This window comes from Chenopodium album, chromosome 1 (assembly GCF_948465745.1).
Source record: "Chenopodium album chromosome 1, dcCheAlbu1.1, whole genome shotgun sequence".
NCBI lineage: Eukaryota > Viridiplantae > Streptophyta > Magnoliopsida > Caryophyllales > Amaranthaceae > Chenopodium > Chenopodium album.
The window spans coordinates 89124827-89150615 of NC_137834.1; the positions used below are offsets into that span (position 1 = coordinate 89124827).

Sequence of the window (25789 nt, forward strand, 5' to 3'; positions counted from 1 at the left end):
ATTTATTTTGTGGTTACATAGCTGGAAGACATAATTTTTTACTAATAACTAGCAAAATGATAGGGTGAGACTACATTGGCTGTTTCCACATTGCAAAAGCTTGGAGAAGACTTAGAAGCTTGTCTGAAGCAGTTGATATTTGGTACAGTGAGCAGATCACTGCGGAAGCAAATAGCTGAAGAAGCGAAAAAACATGGATTTCTCGGGTTAGATGAGCTGGCAATACTTGAAAGAATATCATTGATTGAGGTAACTGTTTAAAGAGCTAGCGATACTTTAAGATTAATTAGTTGCTCATAATTTCTGTTGAGCTGATAGGATATCTGTTTATTGTGTGGCAGAGGATTTACCCATGCAATAACTTTTGGAAAACATATGCGTTCCAAAGAAAGGAAGGGAGGGAAGATTTACTGCCTACTGAAGCATCTGGAAATTATAGATTGCATCTCTTATTCCCCCCTCTTTTCAGAAATCTTGTTATTGAATGTGGTGACATTGATGGAGTAGTTTTAGGTTCATGGGCAAATTTTAATGGTGTTGGCAGCACTGAGATTGACGACGACAGCAGCCATGCTGGGTATTGGGCTGCAGCTGCTGTGTGGTCGTATGTTTGGGACCAAACATCTATTGATCGTGTAAGTTGTGTCAAAAGTAATCTCGGTTGAATGCTTATTACTTTGTGACTTGTGGTTTTTTTTTTGGCAAAATTGATTTACTAGCCAACTGATATAAGGTACGTGTGGTGCTTAAATAGTGTGTGTGAATGTTTGGGTTTTTTTTTTTTGAAAAGGGCTGGGATTTAAAACTTGATGTAATGTTATTAGGTTTTCCAATTTGAGAGGAGAATGATACTAGTTTCCATTTGAAATTCAGGTGGTAAGATGTTCAGCATAGATTTTTTAGATGCTTATACAGCTAATGACAATGTCCTTTTTGTTTTAGTTCTTTCTTTGTCTGTACAAGCTCCATTATGTAAATTGGCATCTTCAGCTCTTGTCTGACTGGGGAAAAGCTGAACCTGTTGAATTGCTGAGAAAAAAATATTCAGTTATTGCTCTCTTTTGCCCTCCATTGATTCAATACTTTGTTTATGATTCCTCACGATGTCTGAACTGTCGAGGAATATTGTATATTATGCTTTCTATGAGCACTGTTATCTAGATTAAAAGTTTTGCTTTCTGCAAAACTCTTTTCTCTCATATTTCTGTGATTGATCTATGTCGTGTTATTTCTCTACTGAAATGACATAGTATTACTTATTTTGTGGACACTTGGATTGTCACTATCTTGTTACTTATTGGCCTTAGTCCTTATTCAACGTCATCTCTGTAAGCTCATTTAGCTGTGGGCCTCTGGTTGATACATTGAATTGCCTGACCATGAGAATGAGTCAGCGATAAACATATAATCGAGGTTGTGATTTATGTTTTTTACTGTCTCTATTTTGATTTGTTGTCCCGTTGCTAGTTCGTGCTCAACATATATTATCGTGGTGCATTATTTATCAACCTAAGGGATTAGATATTACTGGTGCAACTTCTAAGCTTATTTTCACTTTAATTGTAAACGTGTGGAGATTGAATTGACACATGATGTGCCTAATATAATGTTAGTAACATTTAATTACTCTGTTATGTAGATTTTGCTGGATCAACCTTTTCTATTGGGTGTTCATGTGATGTGGGAATCACAGTTGGAATATCATGTATGCCATAATGATTGGGAGGAAGTATCTAAACTTTTGTACATGATTCCAAGCTCGTTACTAGCTGAACAAAGTCTCCTAATCAGTCTGGACAGTTTGCAGTCTTCTTCCTCAACTAGATACAGTATGGAATTTCCAGATTATGGCAGTTATGCATGCTCTCCTGACGAATTAGATGCAGTTTGTATCGACATTCCAAAAGTTAGGATTTTTAATTCTTCAGCCACTGGAATGTGCTCATCATGGTTGAGAGTTCTCATAAGTAAAGAGCTTGCCAAGAGATTCATTTTCCTAAAAGAATATTGGGATGGAGCAGGAGAAGTTATCTTTCTGCTGGCCCAATGTGGCTTTCTTGATGGAGAAAATGGGATGGCTGCTCAGAATGGATCCTTGGACCACTCAGCGTTTTTGGATTCTGCAAATGTTGGAGTATTGCACCCAAATACTCTACAGGCCTTCCATAAACTTCTTGTGCATTATGCTGCGCAAAATAACTTGCCATATTTCCTAGACCTTTATCTTGATCATCACAAGCTGGCCCTGGATGATGAGGCTATCAGTGCATTACTGGAAGCTACAGTAAGTTATAAAATTTGATATTCTTGGACTCCCCCCCTCTCCCCTTTCTGGATGTTCCTTATCCTCCACCTCCTCTGTTGGCCTTTTAAATTTTTGACGGTGTCAAGATAATTTTGTTTGAATTGTTTTATATGTTGATAATTTTTATTATTTATGGGTTTCTAGATGGGTTATAAGTTTTATCCTCCTTGTATGTAACCAACCTACCATAAAAGTATAAAACTAAGGAGAAAATATTGTACTTACCTACCATTGCATGTGTATTTTTTGCTCTAGAAACACATGAAGATCTTTAATATGGTTTATAAATACATGCACAACTAATGACTGCATCATCTGCAATACCAAACTAGTGCAAAGAGAGAGTTCAATTAATAAATAAACAGATGCTAAGGGAAAAGGAATCTATTATACTGCAGGAGAAAAGAGGCTGAATAGAATAGATACGTGTGTAGATACTTAAATCAATTCACTAGTTAGGGTGAATGGGTTGTTTTTAGATAAAACGAAAAAAAAAAAAAAAAATCAAATTTTTGCTACTTTATGCACATATTATATACCTGCCAACTTTTTCTAAAAATATATATATACCTGCCAACTTTTTACTTCTTAATATTTTTTCTCTAAAAAATTCCAGAATTACCTCTTGCTAGTTATTGGTGAGTCTGTAGATTTTTCCCTGTAGATTGTCGCAGTTGATGGGATCCATAATGGTTTGTCAATTTTGTAAATGTTGCTATAAATATGTACTAAATAGCTTGCTCACAGGGGGATCATCAATGGGCAAAATGGTTGCTCTTTTCAAGGATTAAGGGGCATGAATATGATGCATCGTTCTTTAATGCCCGTGCACTTCTAGTGCGTGATGTATCCTCTGACAGTAGCCTCCCTGTTTTGGAGGCAAATGACATAATTTCTACTGTCGATGATATTGCTGAAGCTGGATGGTTAATGGCAGCTCTGGCCACATTAATGTTTGCTCCCTTGCCTATACAAAGCTGCCTGAGTAGTGGTAGTGTGAAGAGGAGCAGTAACTCCTTTCAGTGTACGTTGGAAAATTTGAGGCCAGCCCTCCAAAAGTTCCCTACTCTATGGCGCACACTTGTGGCATCCTGTTTAGGACATGATACAACTCAGAGCTTCTGGGGTCTTAAAGGGAGGAATGGTAAACCTTTATTGTCTTTCCTTGTTTCTTGGTCACTCTTTGTTTAGTTTGTAGGCATCAATAACTATTTGGAAATTCAGCTTTATCGGCATATATCAATTGGCGGGACAGTGTCTTTTATTCATCTGGACATGACACATCACTTCTGCAAATGCTGCCTTGCTGGTTTCCCACAAGTTTGCGGAGATTAATTCAACTTTTTGTTCAGGTTAGTGTCTGTCTCTTCTGCATATTTGGCTAATATTATATGGGGCTATCCCATACTTATAATTGGAGAAAGGGATTGGATTTGTGCACAGTGTACCAAACTTTTAAAGAGAATCAAGGTCTTCAACTCTTCACATTCCCTCTGTTTTACTTGAAGTCCCTAACCAAGTTTCTTTGTATATGTTCTGAGAGGTTTGGTCATACTTTCTTAAGAATTCTCTCCTAGGTAGTAGGTATCTTCACATTGATCATAAACCATGTGGATGTTAAGTTTTTCTCAGGGTTCATAATGTAGAATTTTTAGTTGTGGTAACTTCTTATTTATTTTTTATAATTTTATTTATGACCTTACACTGTAGAGTATAAAATAATTTTTATTACTTTTTTTTTTAATCTTCTTTGGTCATATCCTTTCTCTCTTCATCAATATGATTCTTTATCTTTGTCAGAACAAACAAGTATTTTTTCCTGTAAATATGTGTTGTGAAGTAAAAAAATTATGCTATTGATACCAGCAAAGTTTGAGAAATACAATTTCTCATCTATTACTTAAGTTTCAGTTCTTGTAACTGTGCAAACAACCAAACATATTGCACCGCTTTATTTTCTCCTGCAAATTGTTGCTTCTATCCTTTATATATTATCTGCTGTTGTTGGTGTAGGGTCCACTGGGATGGCAGTCTATGACAAGTCTGACAGCTGAAGAAGCTTATCTGCAGCGTGATATAGAATATCTTATGAATGTCCAGGAATACTCTGAGATTAGTGCAATGTCCTGGGAAGCAGCTATCCAGAAACAAATCGAACAAGAATTGTATCCTTCTTCAATAGAGGTTAGCAACAGTGTCTAATGTACCCCGTATCAGTTTTTCATGCCTTAATTTATGTCATAATTTTATTGCTATTGTTTATGTCTAGTTTGTTCCTAGGTTTGTGGAAAGGAGTGAATTTATGACACTTTACTTTGCCTACTTATTTACCTGCTCACAGGCTAGATAAATTAACTGATAACTGATGTAAAATTTGGATATCATGAATTTTCTTGTTAGTTGTCTATCTAAAATGGTTAAAGAAGAATATATTAACTCTTCATTCTCTTGTATGATGGCCATTTCTTATTTAAATTCATTTAATGTAGGAAACTGGACTTGCTCTGGAGCAGCACTTGCATCGTGGACGTGCACTGGCTGCCTTTAACCAACTTCTTGGTTCTAGGGTCCATCAGCTTAAATCTGGTGTCATTGACAGAGGACAATCAAATGCATCGCTTCGTGGGCAAGCAAATGTCCAGTCAAATGTGCAAACACTGCTTGCCCCACTGACACAAGACGAAGAATCTTTTCTTTCCTCGGTATGGTCAACCTTCTTTTTATTCTGGATCAGTAATTGTAAAAATGTAGTGAACCTAAAACTAGCAGTTATTTTGTTTATGACTAGCATAGTAGCATGCCACAACCTCTTTGGATTCATTTAATCATGGAATATGTAGTTTTGTCTAGCATGCATAAGCTAATTATATGTAGGCAAGGTAGCTCATCTGGGAAATTGGAAAATGTGCAAAAGGAGAAATATTCAGCATAAAATTGCTGCTTTTATTCTTCTATGCTCATCTGTCTTCCCTATAACTCAGCATAAAGTGTGTCTAGGATGACCTGCCTGTGGGGCTCTGGAGATGATAGTGATTGTTTTATGTTGAGACTTGAATGTGATGAAGTGATGAACAAAACCCTTGAAAGAAGATTTCAGTCAGCTGATTGTGGAGGAGCTGGTTCTCTCTTCTGTGCTAAAAACAATCAGTAAATGTCTGTGCTCTTATAATGTCAGGGATTTTTGTATCTACCCTCAATTTCAGCAGTCATGTCATCACCTCTTACGCGAGGGGAGTAAAACAGAGCACTGTGAATGCCTAGATAACCTTAATTTATTCCTGATATTGTCAATGCTTGCATCAGTTTTTTCATCTACATTATTTTTTAAGATTAAAGCTTTTCACTATTCAAAAATTCAGATTACAAAGGATGACCTGGAGTCCCTTGAATTGAGGATTGCAATTAAGGATTTCTGATCATGCTCTACGTTTGATATATACATGCCAACGAAATGCTAGACACTACCCTTTTAATGTGATGAATGATGAATCTTGACTTGAAAGTTGATATTTGAACATTATATTATTTCTTGCCAATCAATAAATTATAATTGAAGTTTGAAAAAAGCTGATGAAGATACTGAGAATTTATTCAGTTCTATGTTTATCCTTGTGAATAATAATACTAATACAAATTTTTGTATGTGGCTAGCCACATGGTGCGGCAAGGGTTACTTGTAGGGTGTTACTGGTTTTGTAAGGGGTTACTTGTAGGTGTTACTTGTATTCTAGGGTTACTTGTATGGGTGTTACTGGTTTTGGTCGGTGTTACTTATAGGGTGTTACTGGTTTTGTCAGGGGTTACTTGTATTTTGGGGTTACTTGTATGAGTGTTACTGGTTTTGGTCGGGGTTACTTGTAGGGTGTTACTGATTTTGTCAGGTGTTACTTGTATTCTAGGGTTACTTGTATGACTGTTATTGGTTTTAATAGGGGTTACTTGTAGGGTGTTACTGGTTTGATATGAGATTTTGGTCTGGAGTTACTCAGAATACAAGTAACCCCACGATATAAGTAACCCATATACAAGTAACCTCATAATACAAGTAACACCCATACAAGTAACCCCGAAATACAAGTAACCGTGCCGCACCATGTGGCTTGCTGCACTGAAAAACCTCTGTAATACTAAAATTAATGTCTCACCTATGACCATCTATCTGTTATATTATTCTTGAATGTAATTTTTTTTTCATGTGCTCTCCATGCTTCAGGTTGTGCCCCTGGCTATAACCCATTTTCAAGATCATGTGCTGGTTTCTTCATGTGCTTTACTGCTGGAGATTTGTGGTTTATCTGCTAGTGTGCTTCGTGTTGATGTTGCTGCGTTGAGACGAATACATTCCTTTTATAGATCCAATCAAATTATGCAACAAAACCAACTCTTGTCCAACAATGCTACACTACATGCTGCTTCTAGCGAAGCAACTGTTGCAGATTCTGTTGCTCAAGCTCTGGCAGATTATTACCTTCACCAGAGTGGAAATATAAATAAACAGGAGGATGCTCAGAAGCCTGCTACAAATCATCTGCCTCCAACTCTATTGCTTGTCCTTCAGCATCTGGAGAAGGCTAGCCTTCTGTCATATGCCGGTGAGAAAACATGTGGCTCTTGGCTGTTGAGTGGCGAAGGTGATGGAAATGAATTAAGATCTCAACAAAAGGCTGCAAGTCAGCACTGGAATTTAGTTACTCTATTTTGCCAGATGCACCAGATTCCTTTGAGCACTGTGTACCTTGCTTTCTTAGCAAGAGACAATGACTGGGTATGTGTGCTGTATTTGCTTGTTTATAGAAAAATTGAGGTTGAAAGATGTAGAGTAATCTCCGAATGGGAAGCAAGGTGCTTTTTCTGTAATGATTGTTTAATTTTGTTATTGTTCCATTAGGTTGGATTTCTCTCAGAGGCGCAGGTTGGTGGATATCCATTTGATTTGGTGATTCATGTGGTAAGGAATATTTACCTTTCTTGCTTAATTGGATCAGATTTCTCTCTCTTTTTTTATAATGATATCTCAAGTCAGAAAATTTTAATCTCTGATTTTTTCTTCTTTAATATGTTCCATAATATTTATATATTTATTTATTTTTGTCATTTTAGGCTGCTAAAGAGTTTACTGATCCACGTCTTAGGACTCACATATTGACAGTATTGAGAGGCATGCAGTGGAGGAAGAAGAATGTCGTGCCTTCTAATTCAGATTCTCCAAAAGGAAGGAATGAATCTTCCCATCCTGATCAAACTTTATCTATATCAGCTGAACTTTTTCAAATATTAGCTCAATGTGAAAAACAAAAGGAATCAGGAAAGTCACTTCTTTTGAAGGCAAAGGAGTTGGGCTGGTCTTTGTTGGCTGTGGTTGCTTCATGTTTTCCTGATGTTGCTCCACTATCTTGCTTAACAGTCTGGCTGGAAATTACAGCTGCAAGGTAATTATTGACTCTTTGTGCAATAATGCATTATGTTTGATCCTTTTTGTCATTGTTGTTGTTGTTGTGTTTGGTTATTTATGTGAAAATATTTTCTAATTATTTCATGTTAGAAAATTGAAAAAATTGTATGTGTACATTAATTATGTTTTTGACTGGTGATATAGTTGTCGGAGTATCGGATCTTAGAATGCTAGTGCTTGTCGGTGTTCCATCATTATTTACATTACTTTGTTGGGAGCAATTGTAACAAGTTTTATCATCTTTATGTCTCAGAACATGAATTTTCAATATGATACTATAGGTCTTAAAACTCTTACAACATGTTTATCGGTTTATCTACAAACATGTTTATTTGTTTACTAATTTTTGACTGCATGTAAGATTGAATTTTGAAGAAGTTTTCTATTTATGCTAAAACTTTATTCTTTTTTCTTCTTTTTTTAAACTGACGATTTATATATATTTTTAAAATATTTTAACTAGAGAAGATACTAATTATACTAACTAGAGAAGATACTAAAATGTACATTACGTTCACCTCAGGAGAAAAAAAATACTCAGCTTTTTTCTGACTAAGCATCTCGATAAAGACTTATCATTTGCAAGGATTTTACTTCTTGACTTATAATTGTTCTTTTTTTTGTTTGAATTGCAGGGAGATATGCTCAAGTAGAGAAAATGAAATTGCTACTCAGATATCAAATAATGTTGGAGCTGCTGTAGAGACTTCGAATTCCCTGCCAGCTGGTGATAGAGTTTCTACTGTCCATTATAATCGGAAAAGTTCAAAGCGTCGACGTCTCATGAATGACATTTCTGAGGACTTTTCTTCTGCCACTGCGAGTTGCACCTCAAATGATCATGCAAAAACACTTGTTGAAGAGTTGAAGGAATTAGGAACCAAGGATGATGTCAAATTGGTGAAGAGTTCTGATGACTTGTCTACATCTCTGCCTAAACTGGTCGCTATTCTTTGTCAGCGAAATCAGTTTTTTCCTTTGCTGAGAGCATTTGAGATGTTTCTTCCTTCATGTCCTTTGTTACCATTCATTCGTGCTCTTCAGGTTTGTTTATAAAGTTTTTGCTTGAAAACTTTAACATTTTTGGCTTCGTAACTTTTATCTTGCTAGTGATCTGATATCATTTAATTTATGCTTTTGAAGAGAATTTTCACTACAAAATTTTTTGGAGGTTGCTGTGCTTTTTCTATGCTGTTTATGCCTCAGATTTATATCATACCTTGTCTTGTATTGTATTTTAAGGTAGAAATCAGAATTATGTTGATGTATCGTGCTATCTCTAGTTTTTATTGGAGAACTTGCTCGACTCCTGAATGTCTCTTGTTGTACTGATTATCCTTAGAAGCCTAAGCAAGTGAAATAGAAGTTGAAAGCTGGATGTACCTTCTGTTAAGTGCTAGAGATAGATAGCCATTAACCCCATCGTTATATGCCAGAAGTTTTTTGTATCATTTGATGCATAGTTCATATTTTTATGTGAAATCTTACTTCCAATTTCTCGACCTTGCCTTGTTGCAATATATAATTAACCGCTTTGTTAGAAGGTTTCTTATAAATATGACACCTGAAATAGTTACTGGATGATCTTCCCCATTATAGTTTTCTTTTTAGAAAGAGTGAATGTGACTGGTTTATATATTGTACTGAATGTGCTCTAGTTCTATTTTTGTAAATTCTTGTGTTTGGCGAATGGAGTATGCCTTTCGCATTTCAGAATAGTAATAGACACTTTTTATAATTATGTCGATGGAGGGGCTAGAAAGAGGAATGTAAGGCATGGGGTAGAAACTGTGCCACTCTTATCTTCAATAATGAATTCTTTTCCACTTTGGAGATTCTATGATCAACCCTGAAACCGTAGATACTGCTCTATTGCTTCCCAACCAAATACTGCTCTATTGCTGGATGAGGATAGTGTTGGTGATTCTTTGAGCTTAACATTTAGGCCAAATCATCTGATATATGCTTGTAACATTTTAATATTGCTTTCCGTACAGGCATTTTCTCAGATGCGTCTATCTGAAGCTTCAGTTCATTTGGGGGTGTTTTCATCCAGTAAGGAGGAGGCATCTTGGATAAGCTCGACTGCTGTGAAAGCTGCTGATGCTATTCTTTCAACATGCCCATCACCTTATGAAAAAAGATGCTTACTGCAGCTTCTCGCTTCTTCTGATTTTGCTGATGGAGGATCTGCTGCTGCATATTATCAACGTCTATACTGGAAAATCAATTTAGCAGAGCCTGCGCTTAGGAAGCATGAGGATCTTCAATTAGGAAACGAGACTTTGGATGATGCTTCTCTCTTAACAGCACTTGAAAATAATGGTTACTGGGAACAAGCTCGCAATTGGGCACGTCAATTGGAGGCCAGTGGCACGCCATGGAAGTCTGCTGCTCACCATGTTACTGAAAGACAGGCAAGGCTTCTCTCATTTTAGCTATTGTAGATTCCTTAATTTTATCACATCTGTGATTATAATTGGCTTCTGAGCTTCCACTTGATTATAGGATGCTGCAGCATGCATATATTTTTGTATGGTTGCATAAATTTTTACACATCAAATATATATAATAAAGTGCTCTAGAATCTATCTCTTGTGAACTAAGAAATATGAGGCAGGAAGCAGCATTTAGTGAATTATCCAATAAACTTAGAATCTAGTTATGCTAATATTTGGATGTGTTCTATCACACTCCATTCCTTTGAAAATGGTATAATATAATTGGGGGAGCTGTTCAATTCAACCCACTGATCACAATTTTTAAGTTCATTGATTTTGTCGTATTTTAGTTGAATAAATGGCTATGGTTACATTTTCTGATCTTTGCACAATAAATTAAATTCATTGTTTGTATCAGATTTTAGTTTATTGACTGGCTATGGCTACTTCTAATCTTTGTCAACTCTCAAACTGTCACCACCTGATGAAAGTTTTGGACTATAATGTGTAGTTGGTGATTGAAATGCATCACACTTTTTTTGGAGAATACATCATGATTGGGTGTGATATCTTGGAGCTTATTTCTGTATATATATTGAGAGGAATTCTATCATTTACCGGTACTAAGTATCAATAAATGGAAAGTAATAGTGAATAATATCATGTGTAAGTAGTTAAGCACAATCAATTGATCATATAGAATAGGTGTGGTAAGACTGGTAACCATGCAAAATTTGTTAGGAGTCTTGATCCTTTTCATTTTTGAAGTAGTACCCTGTTGCTGGATGCCCCTATAGTCCAAATTAGGATAACCCAGGCGAGAATCATGAACTGCATCTCATAGAGAGAAAAAGTTGCTTAAAGTCCAATCTGTCCATAATTAATGAGATTTAGAAAAAGGACTGGGTGTAAATATATGGCTGGCTAAAGCTTGATTATTTTGTGTGTTTTGAGATCTTGGAGAAGTGTCTTAAAACTCTGAACAGTGGGGTGATTTGCATCTGTGGTGGACATAAAATCTGACAGGGTAGGTCTCGGATAGTGGGTTAGTGGTCATGCTTAAAAAAATCTTTTTTGCTACCAAAGATTTATACTGAGAGGAAAGGGAGTTATAGTTTAAAGTACTCAAACTCATCTTCATTTATTTTTAAGGATCTTATCAAATATCTTATACCTTAAGCTTGACAATACCCTTTGAGCCCGTTGACAAAACACATGGATTAGGAAGGTCTATGACTGATTCATTGCAAATTGTTATGACAAAAATTTCCTTGTACTTTGAACCAGAATATGTGGACAGTGCTATACTGAAAGCTAATGAAGGGCATTGTCTGGTGAGAAAATGTATTTCACAGTTGATGTTTAGGAACATATTACAGAAGAAGTAACTTCAACTGCCTATATGATTTCAGTTACATTGAAGTGGCATCCCCATCTGGTTTATTTATATATTGACATCTTTAGTAGGTTTCTGTACTACTTGTGTTACTGATACATTTCTTAAAAGCTTATAATTTTTTTAATTGTTTTAATATTCTATATGAAGGACGATGTCAAATATATTCTAATCTTAAGTTTATAACCTTTCTTTATTGAAGGAAATCCATTGTGTGGTATTGTAATCAGGATCCGTAGTGTGTATATATTCACCCTTTATCTTTATAATGTTGATACTTTTGGTTTTCCATGTAGGCGGAGTCGATGGTTGCTGAATGGAAGGAATTTCTTTGGGATGTACCCGAAGAGAGAGTTGCATTATGGCGTCATTGTCAAAATCTGTTCATTAGATATTCATTTCCTGCTCTAAAGGTAGATTTATGCCTGCTATCCTGATGAATTTGGCATCTTAAACTTGGAAGGAGATTATCTTATTTGCCTTTACCCTCTCAGGCAGGATTGTTCTTTCTCAAACATGCAGAGATGGTGGAGAAAGAACTTCCATCGAGAGAGCTACATGAATTGTTACTTCTTTCTCTACAATGGTTAAGCGGAATAATTACGCAGTCTACCCCGTAAGTTTCACTCTACTGTCTGTACTGCTGATATCTTTTTTTAATTTATTTTTTCTAACTTGCCTTCTCTATCTATTAGTGTATGTCCTCTTCATTTCTTACGGGAAATTGAAACCAGAGTTTGGCTGCTAGCTGTAGAATCTGAAGCTCATATAAAGGGCGAGCAAGTTTCCAATTTTACCAGATCTAGTCAAAATCAGATGTCAGGAAATAGTGCCAACATCGTGGACCAAACTGCAGATGTTGTCATGAAAATGGATAGCCACATAAATTCAGTGAAAAATAGAGCTTCTGAGAAAGGAGATATCAAAGAAAATAATAATTTGCGTCACAAGAGCTCACAAACCTGGGATGCTGGCATATCAGCTGCAACTGGGAGCACAAAGATTAAACGGAGGACTAAACCATATGGTTCCTCTAGACAGTCCATGACTGAAATCGACAGGAGTGCTGATGCTGATTCTGATGCTGATGGGAGTTCTCTCCCTCCTTTGAACCATGTATATGACTTGCAAGATGAAAATCTGAGAATCGATGCATCATTTTCACGTTGGGAAGAAAGAATTGGACCAGCAGAACTTGAAAGGGCTGTCCTTTCATTATTGGAATTTGGACAAATAACTGCTGCCAAGCAACTGCAACATAAGCTTTCAACTGGCCATGTGCCTTTTCAGTTGAAAATTGTAGATGCTGCCCTAAAATTTGCAGAACTGTCAACACCACTGCAGAAGCATTCCTTGTTAATGCTGGATGAGGATTTACGTTCTCTTATCCAGTCATATAACCTGCCCACTGAAGATCATCTCTTTGATCCACTCCAGGTTTTTTATAATTCTGATTAATCTTCAGCTTGCCTATGAAAATTTTGTTTTTTATCCATGGAAGCTGTTTTGGTCTCCTCCCATTTATTCTTAGGGCATATTCAATGTAATTTTGGGGGTTTATAATTCATAGCTTCTTGCATCTGAAAAATGATTTTGCTCTTTTTTTTTTGAAATGATAGGTGCTAGAGAGTTTATCTGACATATTGACTGAAGGTAGTGGACGTGGACTTTGCAAGAGAATCTCTGCTGTTTTGAAGGCTGCTAATGTCTTGGGTGTTTCATTTGCGGAAGCCTTTGAGAAGCAGCCAACTGATTTGTTACAATTGCTTTCTCTTAAAGCACAAGATTCTTTTGACGAAGCAAGACTTTTGGTACAGTCTCATTCTATACCAGCTACAAGTATTGCAAAAATTTTGGCAGAATCCTTCTTGAAGGTATATGTTATGATTTCTTGCATTATTGGTATGTATATATATGTATGTATATTTTTCTTGTCATTATATATAATGTTTGAGTAGCTTGTTTTATATGCTTTCACACAGGATTTTTTATTTTATATTTTTAAAATGAAGAAAACAGGTGTTAGCTAAATAAACCAAGCGCTCCGTTTTATTTTATATTTGGGGTTCAAGCACTCTTTAAGTTTACTTTTTTGAATATTATGAACATAAGGCAGTCAAATTTTTGTAGACACTAAATACTAATCTGATTGTAAGATGAATCTGTCTAAGGGCTTGTTCAGTTCGGTTTAGTTCAGCTCCAATCAGTTCAGTTCAGTTCCTAATTTCCTTCTCTCTTAAAATATTCATTTCCGTTCAGTTCCTAATTTCCTTCCCTCATAAAATATTCAGTTCGGCTGAGCTCCAATCAGTTCAGTTCAGCTTAGTAGATCAGAACAGGCCCTAACTACTTTGGTAATAATTAATGAAGATTGGAAGGTTATCAAACAAAATATTACTCCCAAAGTCCCAATGTTCCTTTTTGCTTGTTCCATTTGCCTCTTTTGAAAAAATTTCAGTACACTCATTTGAGCTCTTATATATTCAACTACATGTTATTAAAAAATTATAGAAAGTCCCTCATGAGTATTTTTTTTCCTATACAAATGGATGTATTGTTAAATAAACGCCAAGACAAATCTAGCACAGTCACACATGAGGTTTTTTTTTCCTTGAATGAATGGATGAATACTCATGATCTAAATTTCTCTCTTAAAATGGTAGATTCTAAATGGGAGGAATAGAAAGTAATGGACGGATTACAATAGAAGCATGTCCGAGGTTTTTGTAAGCTTTATCTTTAGGTATTCTGGGAGACTGAGGAAAGGGTTTCTAAGAATCTAATTACTATTAGAACTCCTTCCCCCCCCCCCCCCCCCCCCCTCTTTTTTTAATCATAATATAAATTTGAAAGAATTAAGCTCAGTAGTTTGTATATAATTATTTAAGGAATTGGAAAATGTTAAATTTTGTTTGGGATGGGCTATTGGTGTGTTTTCAAAATGTTTGGTAGATTTTAACAAATTTATGGTATTTTTTCTGTGAATTTTAGGATGTATCATGTTCCAAACTTAAATAAAAAACATAGAATTCGTTGTTACTTTGGCATAAATTTTTCATTGAGTTTTCATCAATTAATGTATTCTTGATTTTGGAAAAAATATACATTGTTATACTTTTTAGGTGGAATAAGATATGATTAAACCATATACTTCTTGACTTCTTTTATCCCAAATAATAGAATACACGTGTACACTTGATTTTGTGCTAAAAAATTGCTAATTTTGACCATTGGTGTTGAGATATGTTGATCACATTACCTATAGGTTAAATGTACAAAAAAAAAACTAGTCAATGTTATTTATTTCAGATTTAATGACATTAGCAAGCATTGAATTTAAATTTCAAATGTGGTCTACCATTTCGAGACAGGAGATAACAATGTCCATTACTGTTTCATATATTTGTCTTAGGGTTTATTAGCAGCACATCGTGGTGGATACATTGATTCTCAAAAGGAGGAAGGGCCTGCTCCTTTGTTGTGGCGGTTTTCAGACTTTTTGAAGTGGGCTGATTTGTGTCCCTCGGAACAAGAGATAGGGCACGCATTAATGCGATTAGTTATTACGGGTCAAGAAATTCCGCATGCCTGTGAGGTAAGGTGTTTGCTGTTTGGTCTGTTGTATGCTTTAATTTTTGGAAAGATTTTACTTTTGAGTTTTTATAAGGTACCGTCAAAACTTGGGATCATTACTGATTTAATATGCGGGATTTATATCTGGGTCACTGGGTGGAATATTGAATAATTTGTCTCTATTTTGCCTAGTGTTTGAGACTAAGGTATTGAGCATATCTCAGTTCAAATCATTACTGATTTAAAATGCAGGATTTGTTTAAGATGGGTGGAATATAATGTATGTGTTGAGATGGGTCAAATTTGGAATAGTTATAACTTAAATATTATGCTATCCTTTTTAATGTACATTAAAGGGAGAAAATATTATACTACCTCCGTTTTTTTTAGTTGACATGTTTTGACTTTAGCACTATTCATACACTCCCCTTTGACCGTATTTTGTGCTTTATACGTAAAGAAAAATATAGTCACGTGAGATCTTGTTAGATTCGTCACGATATGTATTTTCAAAATATCATTTTTTCATAATTTTTGCTTATCGGTAATTAAAGATAGGAAAAATTGACATTTGCTACCAGCGAAAACACCCCGTGTCACATTTACTACCTGTTTAAAGAAATATTTTAAATTACTACCACACAAATTCCCTAACTGTATATATTGCTACCACTTAACAGAATCCGTTAAGGTTCCGTTAAGTGGGCCCCATACTTCATTAAATAATAATTTAAATTATATATAAAAAAAAACTTTAAAAAACAAATTTCTCAAACACCTCCCCTCCCCTTCCCGGCATCAGCCACCCTCCCCCCTCCCCTTGCTAGCGGTCAACTGTTTCCCCGAAACCGGCGAACCCCACCTCCTCCATTTCCCCTCCTGCCAACCACCCCTAACCTCGTGGTCGGTGCACCACCCGCCCGCAACTAAACCGTCACCTCCGGCGCGAAATTCCACCAAATTCTTCATCGGTGGCGCCCCAACCTTTCCCCACCTCTACGCAGCCAATGAACCCCTTTCCCCTTCATGTTGCCCCGACTACCAGCCAATCAAAACCCTGAAATTCGAAATCCAAATCGAATTCGAAATCATAAACCACCAGCCCCAAACCACCGAAATTGAAACCCTCGTTTAGGGTGGTTTGGGGCTGGTGGTTTAGAATTAGGGATGGCCGAAAGGTAAGGGAAGGGGAGAGGGTCAATTTCGGTGTGGGGAATAGGGAGGGGGGGCGATTTCCGGTGGGGGAAAGGGAAAAGGGAGTGGAGTCCGGTACGGGGTGGGGGTCAGGCAGCAACCACGGGAAAAGGGAGGGGGGTTGTCTGCGTAGGTGGGGGAAAGGGAGGGAGTGGGGTCGCGCCGGCAGGGGGAATGTGGTGGGGTCGCGCCGGCAGGGGGAATGTGGTGGGGTCGCGTCGGCACCGGCAGGGGGGAGGGGGTGGCAGTTGAGGGGACGGGTGGGCTGCAAGGTGGTTGAATGGTGACTACACCCAACTAGTCGTTGTTGTGGGCCCCTCAAACAGAAACAGTAACGGGGTTAGTCACTGGTAGTTATTTCTACAGTTAGGGAATTATGGTGGTAGTAATATAAAATATTTTTTTAAACAGGTAGTAAATCTGATACGTGGTGCTTTTGCTGGTAGTAAATGTGAATTTTTCCTTAAAGATATTAATAATTGAATTTGTGCGTTGACAAACATGACTAAAGAAACATGTCAACTAAATAGAAACTGAGGAAGTATGTATCATTTTCAGTTCACTTCAAATAAAATGAGGATAGCATTGTATTTATTGCATTCTCTGTAGTATTGAAAGGAAAACTGAAATGTCAATAAAATACGTGTTCCTACTTTATGTAGTGTTAGAAAGATTAATTTTCACTCCCCTTATATGCTACAGGCCTACCGCCTACAGCTTGATTTTAGTTTGCAGTACTAAATGTGCCTCCTCAATGTGTTTGGTCTTGATTCCTGTAATCCTATCTCATAATGTTTCCTTTTTGCCTATGATAATATAGTGTCTGCTAAAGCTTATTCTTTGTAATTGATGTTTTAGGTTGAACTTCTAATTCTGTCGCACCACTTCTACCAGTCATCAGCTTGTCTTGACGGGGTCGATGTTCTCGTAGCCCTTGCGGCAACAAAGGTTGAGGCTTATGTTTCTGAGGGTGACTTTTCTTGCTTGGCTCGTCTTATTACTGGAGTGGGGAACTTCCATGGACTGAATTTTATACTTGGCATTCTTATTGAAAATAAACAACTGGATCTTCTTCTTCAAAAGTATTCTGCAGCTGCTGATGCAAACAGTGCTGTTGCTGAAACTGTCCGAGGATTTCGCATGGCTGTTGTTACAGCACTAAAGCATTTTAACCCCAACGATCATGATGATTTAGCCATGGTTTGTTTTTTCCCCTCTTGTTTACAGTTCCTCCTGCTAACTGTTTCTGTTTGTGATAATGCTTATGTCGTGATTTTGTGGTAGGTTTATAAACACTTTGACTTGAAGCACGAAACAGCTTCTTTACTTGAGTCACGAGCTGAACAGTCTTATCAGCGGTGGCACCTGCGCCCTGACAAGGACCACAATGAAGATCTCCTTGTATCAATGCACTTTTACATTGAAGCTGCAGAGGTTCACTCCTCTATTGATGCTGGCAATAAAACGCGTTCTGCTTGTGCACAGGCTTCCCTCGTATCCCTTCAAATTCGTATGCCTGATATCCAGTGGTTGAATCTGTCTGAGACCAGTGCTCGCAGGTTACTGGTTGAGCAGACACGTTTCCAGGAAGCATTGATTGTGGCTGAAGCTTATAAAATTAATCAACCTAGTGAATGGACACCGGTGTTGTGGACCCAGATGCTTAAACCAGAAGTTGTAGAGCAATTTGTGGCTGAATTTGTGGCTGTGCTTCCTCTCCAGAATTCTGTGCTCGTTGAATTGGCAAAATTTTACAGAGCGGAGATGGTAGCAAGGGTAGATCAATCCCATTTTTCAGTCTGGCTCACAGGAGGAGGTTTACCAGCTGAATGGGCCAAGTATTTGGGGAGGTCATTTCGCTGTTTGCTAAAAAGAACAAGAGATTTGAGGTTCCGTTTGCAGATGGCTTCCATTGCAACTGGGTTTATCGATGTGGTTGATGCATGTAACAAGACATTGGACAAGGTTCCTGACAATGCTGGACCACTTGTGCTGAGAAAAGGGCACGGTGGGGCATATCTCCCATTGATGTAGAAGGGATAATGAAGGAGATAGTGAATTTTGATGCAGAAGAAAGTTGGTAATTGTTATTGTATTGATGCAATAAGCTTGCTTACCGTTTCCGAAATCCCTGGTTATCTGTGATGCAGAAAGGAGTGAATTCTGTTAGTATATGGAAACAAATGAAGGTGGACATGGCAAGGATTGTTAAAATTTTGTAGATTATGTGCGATGTTGGTTTGCTGTCTTCTAGAGTCCATATGGTTTGGAATCCAGGTTAATTGGCACGGAAGAAATCTATCCCTATTCATTAGGCAACTTAGTAGTATACATTTTGAGTGTAGAATTTCAGGTAAAAAGCTTGTGGATTTTTTAGGCAAGCATTGGGTGGAGGCCCGTGTTCATCATCAATGAATTTTTGTGAGGTATGCTTCATCATTTGGAATGAATTTTTCTGAGGTATGCTGAGTCTCAAATTTTGTAGGACAAAGGTATATTATTCTTTCGAAAGGAAATGTAAATTCTGTAAATATAAGTTCTCAAACGAGAGGACAGTTGAGTTATCCAGTGCAGTTCACATTTACCAAATCAAGAAGTGATTTAATTCAGATATTTAAATGTCTGGTTTCAGTGTCTCATTGCTACAGATTTTCTTTGGCTTTGAAGAGCCTGATCTGAATAGAAACTATATTTTTATGCATAATATTCCCGGCCATTTTTTCTCAAAAAAAAAATAAAATAATAATAATAAAAAAATCCAGTCCATTTTTTAAAAAGTGTTCTGTGCTATCAATTGAGAATTTGAGGATTACATACACAGAGAAGTTCTTGTTCAAAAAAGGAAAATGTTACAGAGTACAAGAGTTGCTACTTGCTATTACTCTAGGTGTCTAGCAGTTGATTAGTTTGAAAATATAATTAATGAGTAATTTTGCAAATACCCTTCTATAAATTATACTCCGTAATTTTTTTGGCCATTAATATGTTAAATTATATTGCAGTTAAAATTTCAAAAAATTGATAAATTAATGTAAATAAATATGTTTTTCCTAATGGACAAAGGTCAAAAGAGGAGTGAAAAAGAGTATTTTTGCGCATTCAGTAGTAAGCAAAAATTGTTTTTTTTTTTTTTTTGTTTTTTTGCGCATTCAGTAGTAAGCAAAAATTGTTATTTTTTATGTTCAACCGGGTGCTTATAAAGAATATTACTCCGTATTAGTTTACATGAATCATATGTCTAAACTTTTGAAAAAAAAAAAAAAAAAACTTTGTTAATCAATTAATTATTTCACTAATTAAACGATGGCATTAGAGTCAAAAGACATGAATTACCGAAACTACCCCAACCGTACTACATAAAATACCCCATTATACCCTTTAATATGTGCTTCCACCCAATAATTTTTGAAAGATTTTTTTTTTATCCTTCCTTCAATGGCCACTAAGCTTATGCAACCACCAATAATCCCAGCTTCACATTCATTTCCACAATTATCCCAAATCAAAATCCCACTTACTTCATCATTCTCACTTCCAAATTCGAAACTCAACTGTACAAAATTTAAGCATTATTTATCTTCTGGGTTTACACTTAGAGTTGATTGTACTACTGAAGAACACAGCTCAGATTTGCTTCTCAATAATGAAGACATTAATTCTCTTACTAAATCTAGTATTTATAACTCTATTGAAGGTACATTTTCTTTTTATTCTATAAAGATTCATTTTTTTAAAAAAAAAATATGTGTTTTTAGTGGGTTTTGATTTGCTAGATAAAAAAAGTCAATCTTGGCAAATGGGTATTTATTGTTTGTGTGTAATGTATGTATTTTGATGTACTAGAAGGCGTTAAGGGCAGTGATGTAGACGAGATTCGATACTGGTTGCCACACCCTAAAATTTTAAACTAATTGAGCTTGTTATTGACATATATTGTGCATGTGTGTATAGGTACCAATAGAGGTGTTTTTGGGGTTACATCTGACAAGAAGAGAGAAATTGAGGATTTGGTGATGGAACTTGAAGCTAATAACCCAACACCCAATCCAACACACACTTTAGATAAGGTAGAGCAAAGTTTTTGGGTATAATTTCTATATAATTGACTTGTTTTATACTGAGTTGATCATTATTAATTATTTTTTAAATCTTTGTTTTTGTTTCTGTAATTGGAAAGGTTAGTGGATGCTGGAAGCTTATATATAGTACAATTACTATATTGGGTTCAAAAAGAACTAAGCTTGGACTCAGAGATTTTATCAATTTGGGGGATTTTTTACAGATCATTGATATTGCTGAGGTATGGCTACTTTTTTATTTTAGAAACCTTATCAATTATTACAGACTTACTCTTTTATACAAATGGCAAGTAATTTATCATGTTTTAGGCATGAATTGATTGTTGATGCTATCTAATTTTAGGAGAAAAAACTTTCAAAGAAAGAGGATAACTAATTAGCCTTCAGGAATCCTGTAAAATATGTTACATATTCTAATTTAAGCAGGGTTTCAGGGATTAGTTAACCTCTTAATCTTACTGTCTTTCCTTTTTGAGGTATTTTTGGGAAGACATGTTATATGAAAGCAACCTGTATCTATTTCGAGGGATTGGAATGCTTGCACTTGATCACGAACAACCCCGCTACACAAATGTCTCATTGACTTGGATAGTTGGTTGTGTTTTGTTTAGCTTGGTTTAACTCCGATAATGAGCCAAAGTTTATCTTGCATATCATGGATTGCAGTATTGCACAATAATAGTTGTAAGGGTTTAACGTTTGGAAGCAAGAATCGAAAAAATGACAAGTTTTTGAGGAATCTATAATTGAAGATTGTGGATTATCTAGGGGTGTTATCTGAATTTTGGCATAAACTAGTTCAGTGCTAACTAGAGGTCTTATAACTTATAGGATTACTTTTTCTTTGTTGAATAAATACTGTGTTTGCCTATGAAACATTTATAAAGCTATTGATTTTGTGTTGATGCCAAAATAATGGAGGGCAAAGCAGTCAACATAATCAAGTTCAGTGCAAGAGGACTGATTCTGCTAAATGGTCAGTTGACAGTTCAGGCCTCTTTCAGTGTTGTCTCACCATCAGTAAGCCTCCACATCTCCTTGAACTCTCTAATAAATTTACTAATCTGTCTGAACTCTGAAGTGACTATTGTAATTTGGTGTGTATGAATAAATTGAGCTTCTTTTTGTTATGTACAGAGAGTAAGTATCAAGTATGACAATTCACAGATCACCCCAGAAAAGGTATGCACATCGTCTACTGCTCTGTAGACTGTAGTTGTACAAATTTTAGATGGTGATAAACTAACTCAATTGTGATTTTTTTCCCCTGATATGATTGACAAAAACTCAAGCTGATGAATTTGTTCAAGAAAAATTATGATCTTTTACTCGGCATATTCAATCCAGAAGGTTGGCTGGAGATCACGTATCCTTTGTTGATTTATCTGCTTAAATGACACTATCCAATATCTGATCTTTTGGCACGAAAGGTCAATGTTGAAAGTGTACTGTTGATCCTTGATACAGATGATACAGATATGTGGATGACACGATGCGGATAGGAAGAGATAATAAAGGCAACATCTTCATACTAGAAAGAACAACAGATAGTTGATCAATTTTACCTCGATGTTTCTATCATGGCCTTGAGATCAAGTGCTATAAGAGTTTACAAGAGGCAAACAAAAGTATGGAAGTGAGAATTTTCAAGTGTGCAGGGCTAGCATTCACTTCTTGTACATGTATTATTTTGACTCTCACAAATACAATGCTTTGTAGATATCATTTCATTGTCTGCGGAATTTGTTTGCAAGCTTAAATATTGATTGCAAACCTTTCGACTTTCCTCAAAATACTAATTGTGTCTATACCGTACTAATTATCATTTAAAGTTATGCACGAAAATTTTAAGTGTATAGTGCAAAGATCTACAAAATATAAATTTGCTTACACAAAAAATTTTAAATTTGCTTATAAGTTATTCATCAAGATCTCTTTTCTTTATAACCAATTCGGTTTACAAAAACCTTCCTATCAACACACGTAGAGCTAAAATATGACTTGATCATACTTAGGGCCTGTTCTGTTTAGCTTAATTTCAGTTCCAATCAGTTTAGTTTTTAATTTTATTCCCTCACAAACAATTTATTTAAGCTCTATTCAGTTCACTTCAACCCCAATAAGTTCAATTCAATTCAGTAAATTAAAACAAGCCTTTAATATCTACCAAACTTACTCGAAAAATAAAGTTTCTAACATTTGATTTATATAAAATACATTTAACCCACTTAAACCAATATCCCATACGACCCAATCCAATTACAACTGATCCGAAATTGACCGTAAACCCGTTTTGACAGCTCTGAATTAAATTTGAGGAGGACGTCGAAATCATGAATACCCAGAATCTATTCGAAATGAATCTACAGAAAAGATGATTGGGCTGATCCATATAATACAGTGGGCTTTAGCGTAGGAATTACGCATAATTATCCGCATTGCAAGAAAAAGCTTAAGCATTTAGAATTGATCTTTGAAACAAAACAGAAAATCAAAAAAAAAAAAAAAAAAAAATTAAGCAGCAGCGAAGAGAGAGAAAATGGGGGTGACAAAGGAGGAAGTTGAGTCTTCTCTCACGTCTAAACTCAGCCCTGTTCATCTCGTAATTTCCCTTACCTTTTATTTTTATTTCTTCAATTCTTACTATTTTATTGTTAATTATAATTTCATGAATTTTAGCAATAATTAAATATACTTCGTATATGATTTGATGAATTTTAGCAATTTGAATTGATGGGTAATTGGTATGATATGTCATGAAGAAGTAGCAAATTCTACTTGGACTGTGTTAAGACTTAGAATTGTTTGGTTGCAAAAAGATTGTGTTTTTAGGGCTTTTATTTAAAAAAACTATGCCATTTGATTGCCATGATTAAGTTTTTTTAAATCAAATTCTTAATTAGGCTACTCTAAATTAGGGGAATTTGGGTTGAGATGGTTGGACTGACTGATAATAAATTTTTCATAGGAGTTTCTGTATTATTACTGTAATTAGTGTAATAGGGAAAGTAGGAAACTTTAGCAATATTGTCATTGGGTGGTGTCTATTACACTGAGGTGATGAAATGGGTACTCTTATTTTGCTAAAATTTTGAATTGGGAGTTCAACAAATGCATTGCATTAAGCTACATTGACTAGGAATAAGTTGCTAGTCTCGAATCATGCCTTTTTTTTTTTTTTGTGATTAGTCATGACACTCAAATACGAGTTTGATCTGAAAAGTGTTTTTGGACTTCTTTTGTTCCTTTTCGGGTATTACTTATTGTTTTTAAAAATTGTGCCGGAAAGATTCAATCCGTTGCACATCATTGAAAGAGTTTGTCTCTAGTCAATTTGTCATACCTATTCAAACCTGTTGAGCTCTTATCTGGTTCACTTGGGACATCTGTAAGAAATTCTATTGTTTATGGTTTTTATCATTTATGCTGGAGATGTAAGTTTTGTGGATTATGCATTCATGTTGCTGGAATTTTTTGGGATTGTGTGCTGTATTTTTTTCGATGTAATACAAGCAAGTAACTAGTATCTTCTTGTGTAAACAGTACATTCATATAGTTTTGTTAAAAATATATACTACGTATGTGATTTACAAGGTATAATTCAGATATATGAAACAAGATAAACAAAATTCGAAAAGGGAGCAGTGACCTTGCAATTTGCACTGTGAACCTATATTACTTAGACTTACAATACTTGGTTAGCCTTTTTATTACAAAGCTTGGTTAGACTTACAATTCGAGAAGGGGGTGCTTGACTGTTTATCTATGCGGCTCTTTTGATTTGTTAGGGAATTCAATCAGAATCATACTTATTCTCTGACTGATTTTTTTTTTTTTCCATGCTGCAGGAAGTAGTTGATACCTCGGGAGGGTAAGTCTCAAGATCATATCTTGATTTTGTAATACACAATACTTTTTTGGGCACGTCATATCAGAGAAGAATTTATTGACATGTCTCTTTTTACTGAATCTAGGTGTGGTGCAAGCTTTGTTGTTGAAATAGTTTCAGGACAATTTGAGGGCAAGAGAATACTGGAGAGGCATCGGATGGTTAATGCTGCACTCGAGAAAGAGATGCAAGAGATCCATGCTTTGTCGATAAAGAAAGCCTTGACACCCGAGCAGTGGAAACAACAGCAAGATTCTGAAAATTCAGAAGCAACCACCTAAGGAGGCTACACTACTACTCCAAGATGTTTAATGCAGCTATAAAGTAGGACCAGAATGTAATTGGTGATCTAGCAAATCACGAAAGTATGTTTTTATTTTTTATGATAATATGCCCAAGACATCCAGCACTTGAAAAAACCCTTGAGGATTTGTTGACCATAATTTAACAATGTAATAAAGTACATCATTAACTAAATTGTTCAACTACATCTGATCAAATGCTAATCTTTTACATGCCTGCTGTGACTGACTACCTTGGAAAATTTTAGGTTCTTACAGAACTGTTTTTTTGCTTCCCATACATGATTTTGTCTATATTCTCCTAGAACATCATCTGGCATAGAGTATTTGCTTCACTACCCTTGGTCTGTCACTGGTATCCCTCGGGAATTTATGAACAGTACAGTTTCATTGTTAGTTTTATTAAGTTAACCTTCCATCAGTGTAAAAGGAGTACATTGTAGTCCCTATGTGTTGCATGATTGACAACCTCCTAAGTAAGAGTTTGAAGAGTCCCTATTCTCTTAAGCATCTTTCATCTTCATAGTATACTGGTCTAAACATAACCTCAGTGGGGGGTTCAGAAATTTGTTTCTGAGATAAGCTTGTACGAAAATTATTTATGGAGCTAGTATTTTTCCTTTGGTTTTTCTTACAGTCGGATATACTCCCTCCACCTGAAATTCATTCTTCATACTAAGTCATTTCTCCCAACTCTTATCTTGTCATGGCTTTACATGCTCTTTCCATACCTCCATTAAATTTGGGTATGTTCGGTTTTTATAATAATCCATTCTTATATTAGGAAATGTGATAGTGTTCCCTGTACGTCTTAAAATAGTATACACGAGTTGATAACTAGAGGGAGATTATGAGTTTGGCTGATTTTACATGAACTTTATTACTTGTATAATAATATTGAAGGCAGGACAAGAGTCAAGAGCTGTTGAGGCAGCTGTACATGAATGTGATTGCACTAAGGTTGGTTTTGATTATTAGGAAGAACTTTAGCTTCATTCCAATAGTTGGAACGATATGGATGTTCAAGTAGCTTATACTTCTAACTTCGTATTGTACATGAATACATGATAGATATATTTAGCTATAGATTGTTTAAACGCCTATTTCTACGACTTTCACATGTTTCAGGTCATGTACTTGTAATTCATACTATGTACT

At 35.8% G+C, this 25789-nt stretch overlaps 3 protein-coding genes across 4 annotated transcripts in view; all 3 read left to right on the plus strand.

The window, feature by feature from the left end:
- The window catches only part of LOC145562184 (uncharacterized), a 29207-nt gene extending 9907 nt beyond the window's left edge, over nt 1-19300 (plus strand). For both annotated transcript variants that reach the window (XM_081622385.1, XM_081622377.1), the window contains 19 exons: nt 64-249; nt 342-635; nt 1640-2284; nt 3053-3449; nt 3530-3657; nt 4319-4489; nt 4795-5007; nt 6519-7070; nt 7194-7253; nt 7406-7734; nt 8393-8801; nt 9755-10174; nt 11891-12007; nt 12089-12210; nt 12290-13031; nt 13214-13468; nt 15007-15189; nt 17220-17561; nt 17646-19300. In XM_081622385.1, coding sequence (XP_081478511.1) covers nt 64-249; nt 342-635; nt 1640-2284; nt 3053-3449; nt 3530-3657; nt 4319-4489; nt 4795-5007; nt 6519-7070; nt 7194-7253; nt 7406-7734; nt 8393-8801; nt 9755-10174; nt 11891-12007; nt 12089-12210; nt 12290-13031; nt 13214-13468; nt 15007-15189; nt 17220-17561; nt 17646-18395 — 6315 coding nt within the window. In that variant the 3' untranslated portion in view covers nt 18396-19300. The remainder of the gene's footprint in view (nt 1-63; nt 250-341; nt 636-1639; nt 2285-3052; nt 3450-3529; nt 3658-4318; nt 4490-4794; nt 5008-6518; nt 7071-7193; nt 7254-7405; nt 7735-8392; nt 8802-9754; nt 10175-11890; nt 12008-12088; nt 12211-12289; nt 13032-13213; nt 13469-15006; nt 15190-17219; nt 17562-17645) is intronic.
- Nucleotides 19301-19770: 470 nt separating this feature from the next.
- LOC145625602 (fibrillin protein 5 homolog) lies at nt 19771-22296 on the plus strand. The gene is made up of 7 exons (XM_081678570.1): nt 19771-20055; nt 20313-20428; nt 20539-20661; nt 21362-21460; nt 21578-21622; nt 21733-21806; nt 21917-22296. Exons 1-7 carry the CDS (start codon nt 19797-19799, stop codon nt 21993-21995), a joined length of 795 nt encoding a protein of 264 aa, XP_081534696.1. The 5' UTR covers nt 19771-19796; the 3' UTR covers nt 21996-22296.
- Nucleotides 22297-22897: 601 nt separating this feature from the next.
- On the plus strand, nt 22898-24806 carry LOC145562196 (protein BOLA2-like). The gene is made up of 3 exons (XM_081622397.1): nt 22898-23042; nt 24289-24311; nt 24415-24806. The coding sequence occupies exons 1-3, from the start codon at nt 22980-22982 to the stop codon at nt 24608-24610; spliced, it is 282 nt and encodes a 93-aa protein (XP_081478523.1). The 5' UTR covers nt 22898-22979; the 3' UTR covers nt 24611-24806.
- The last annotated feature ends 983 nt before the right edge of the window (nt 24807-25789 follow it).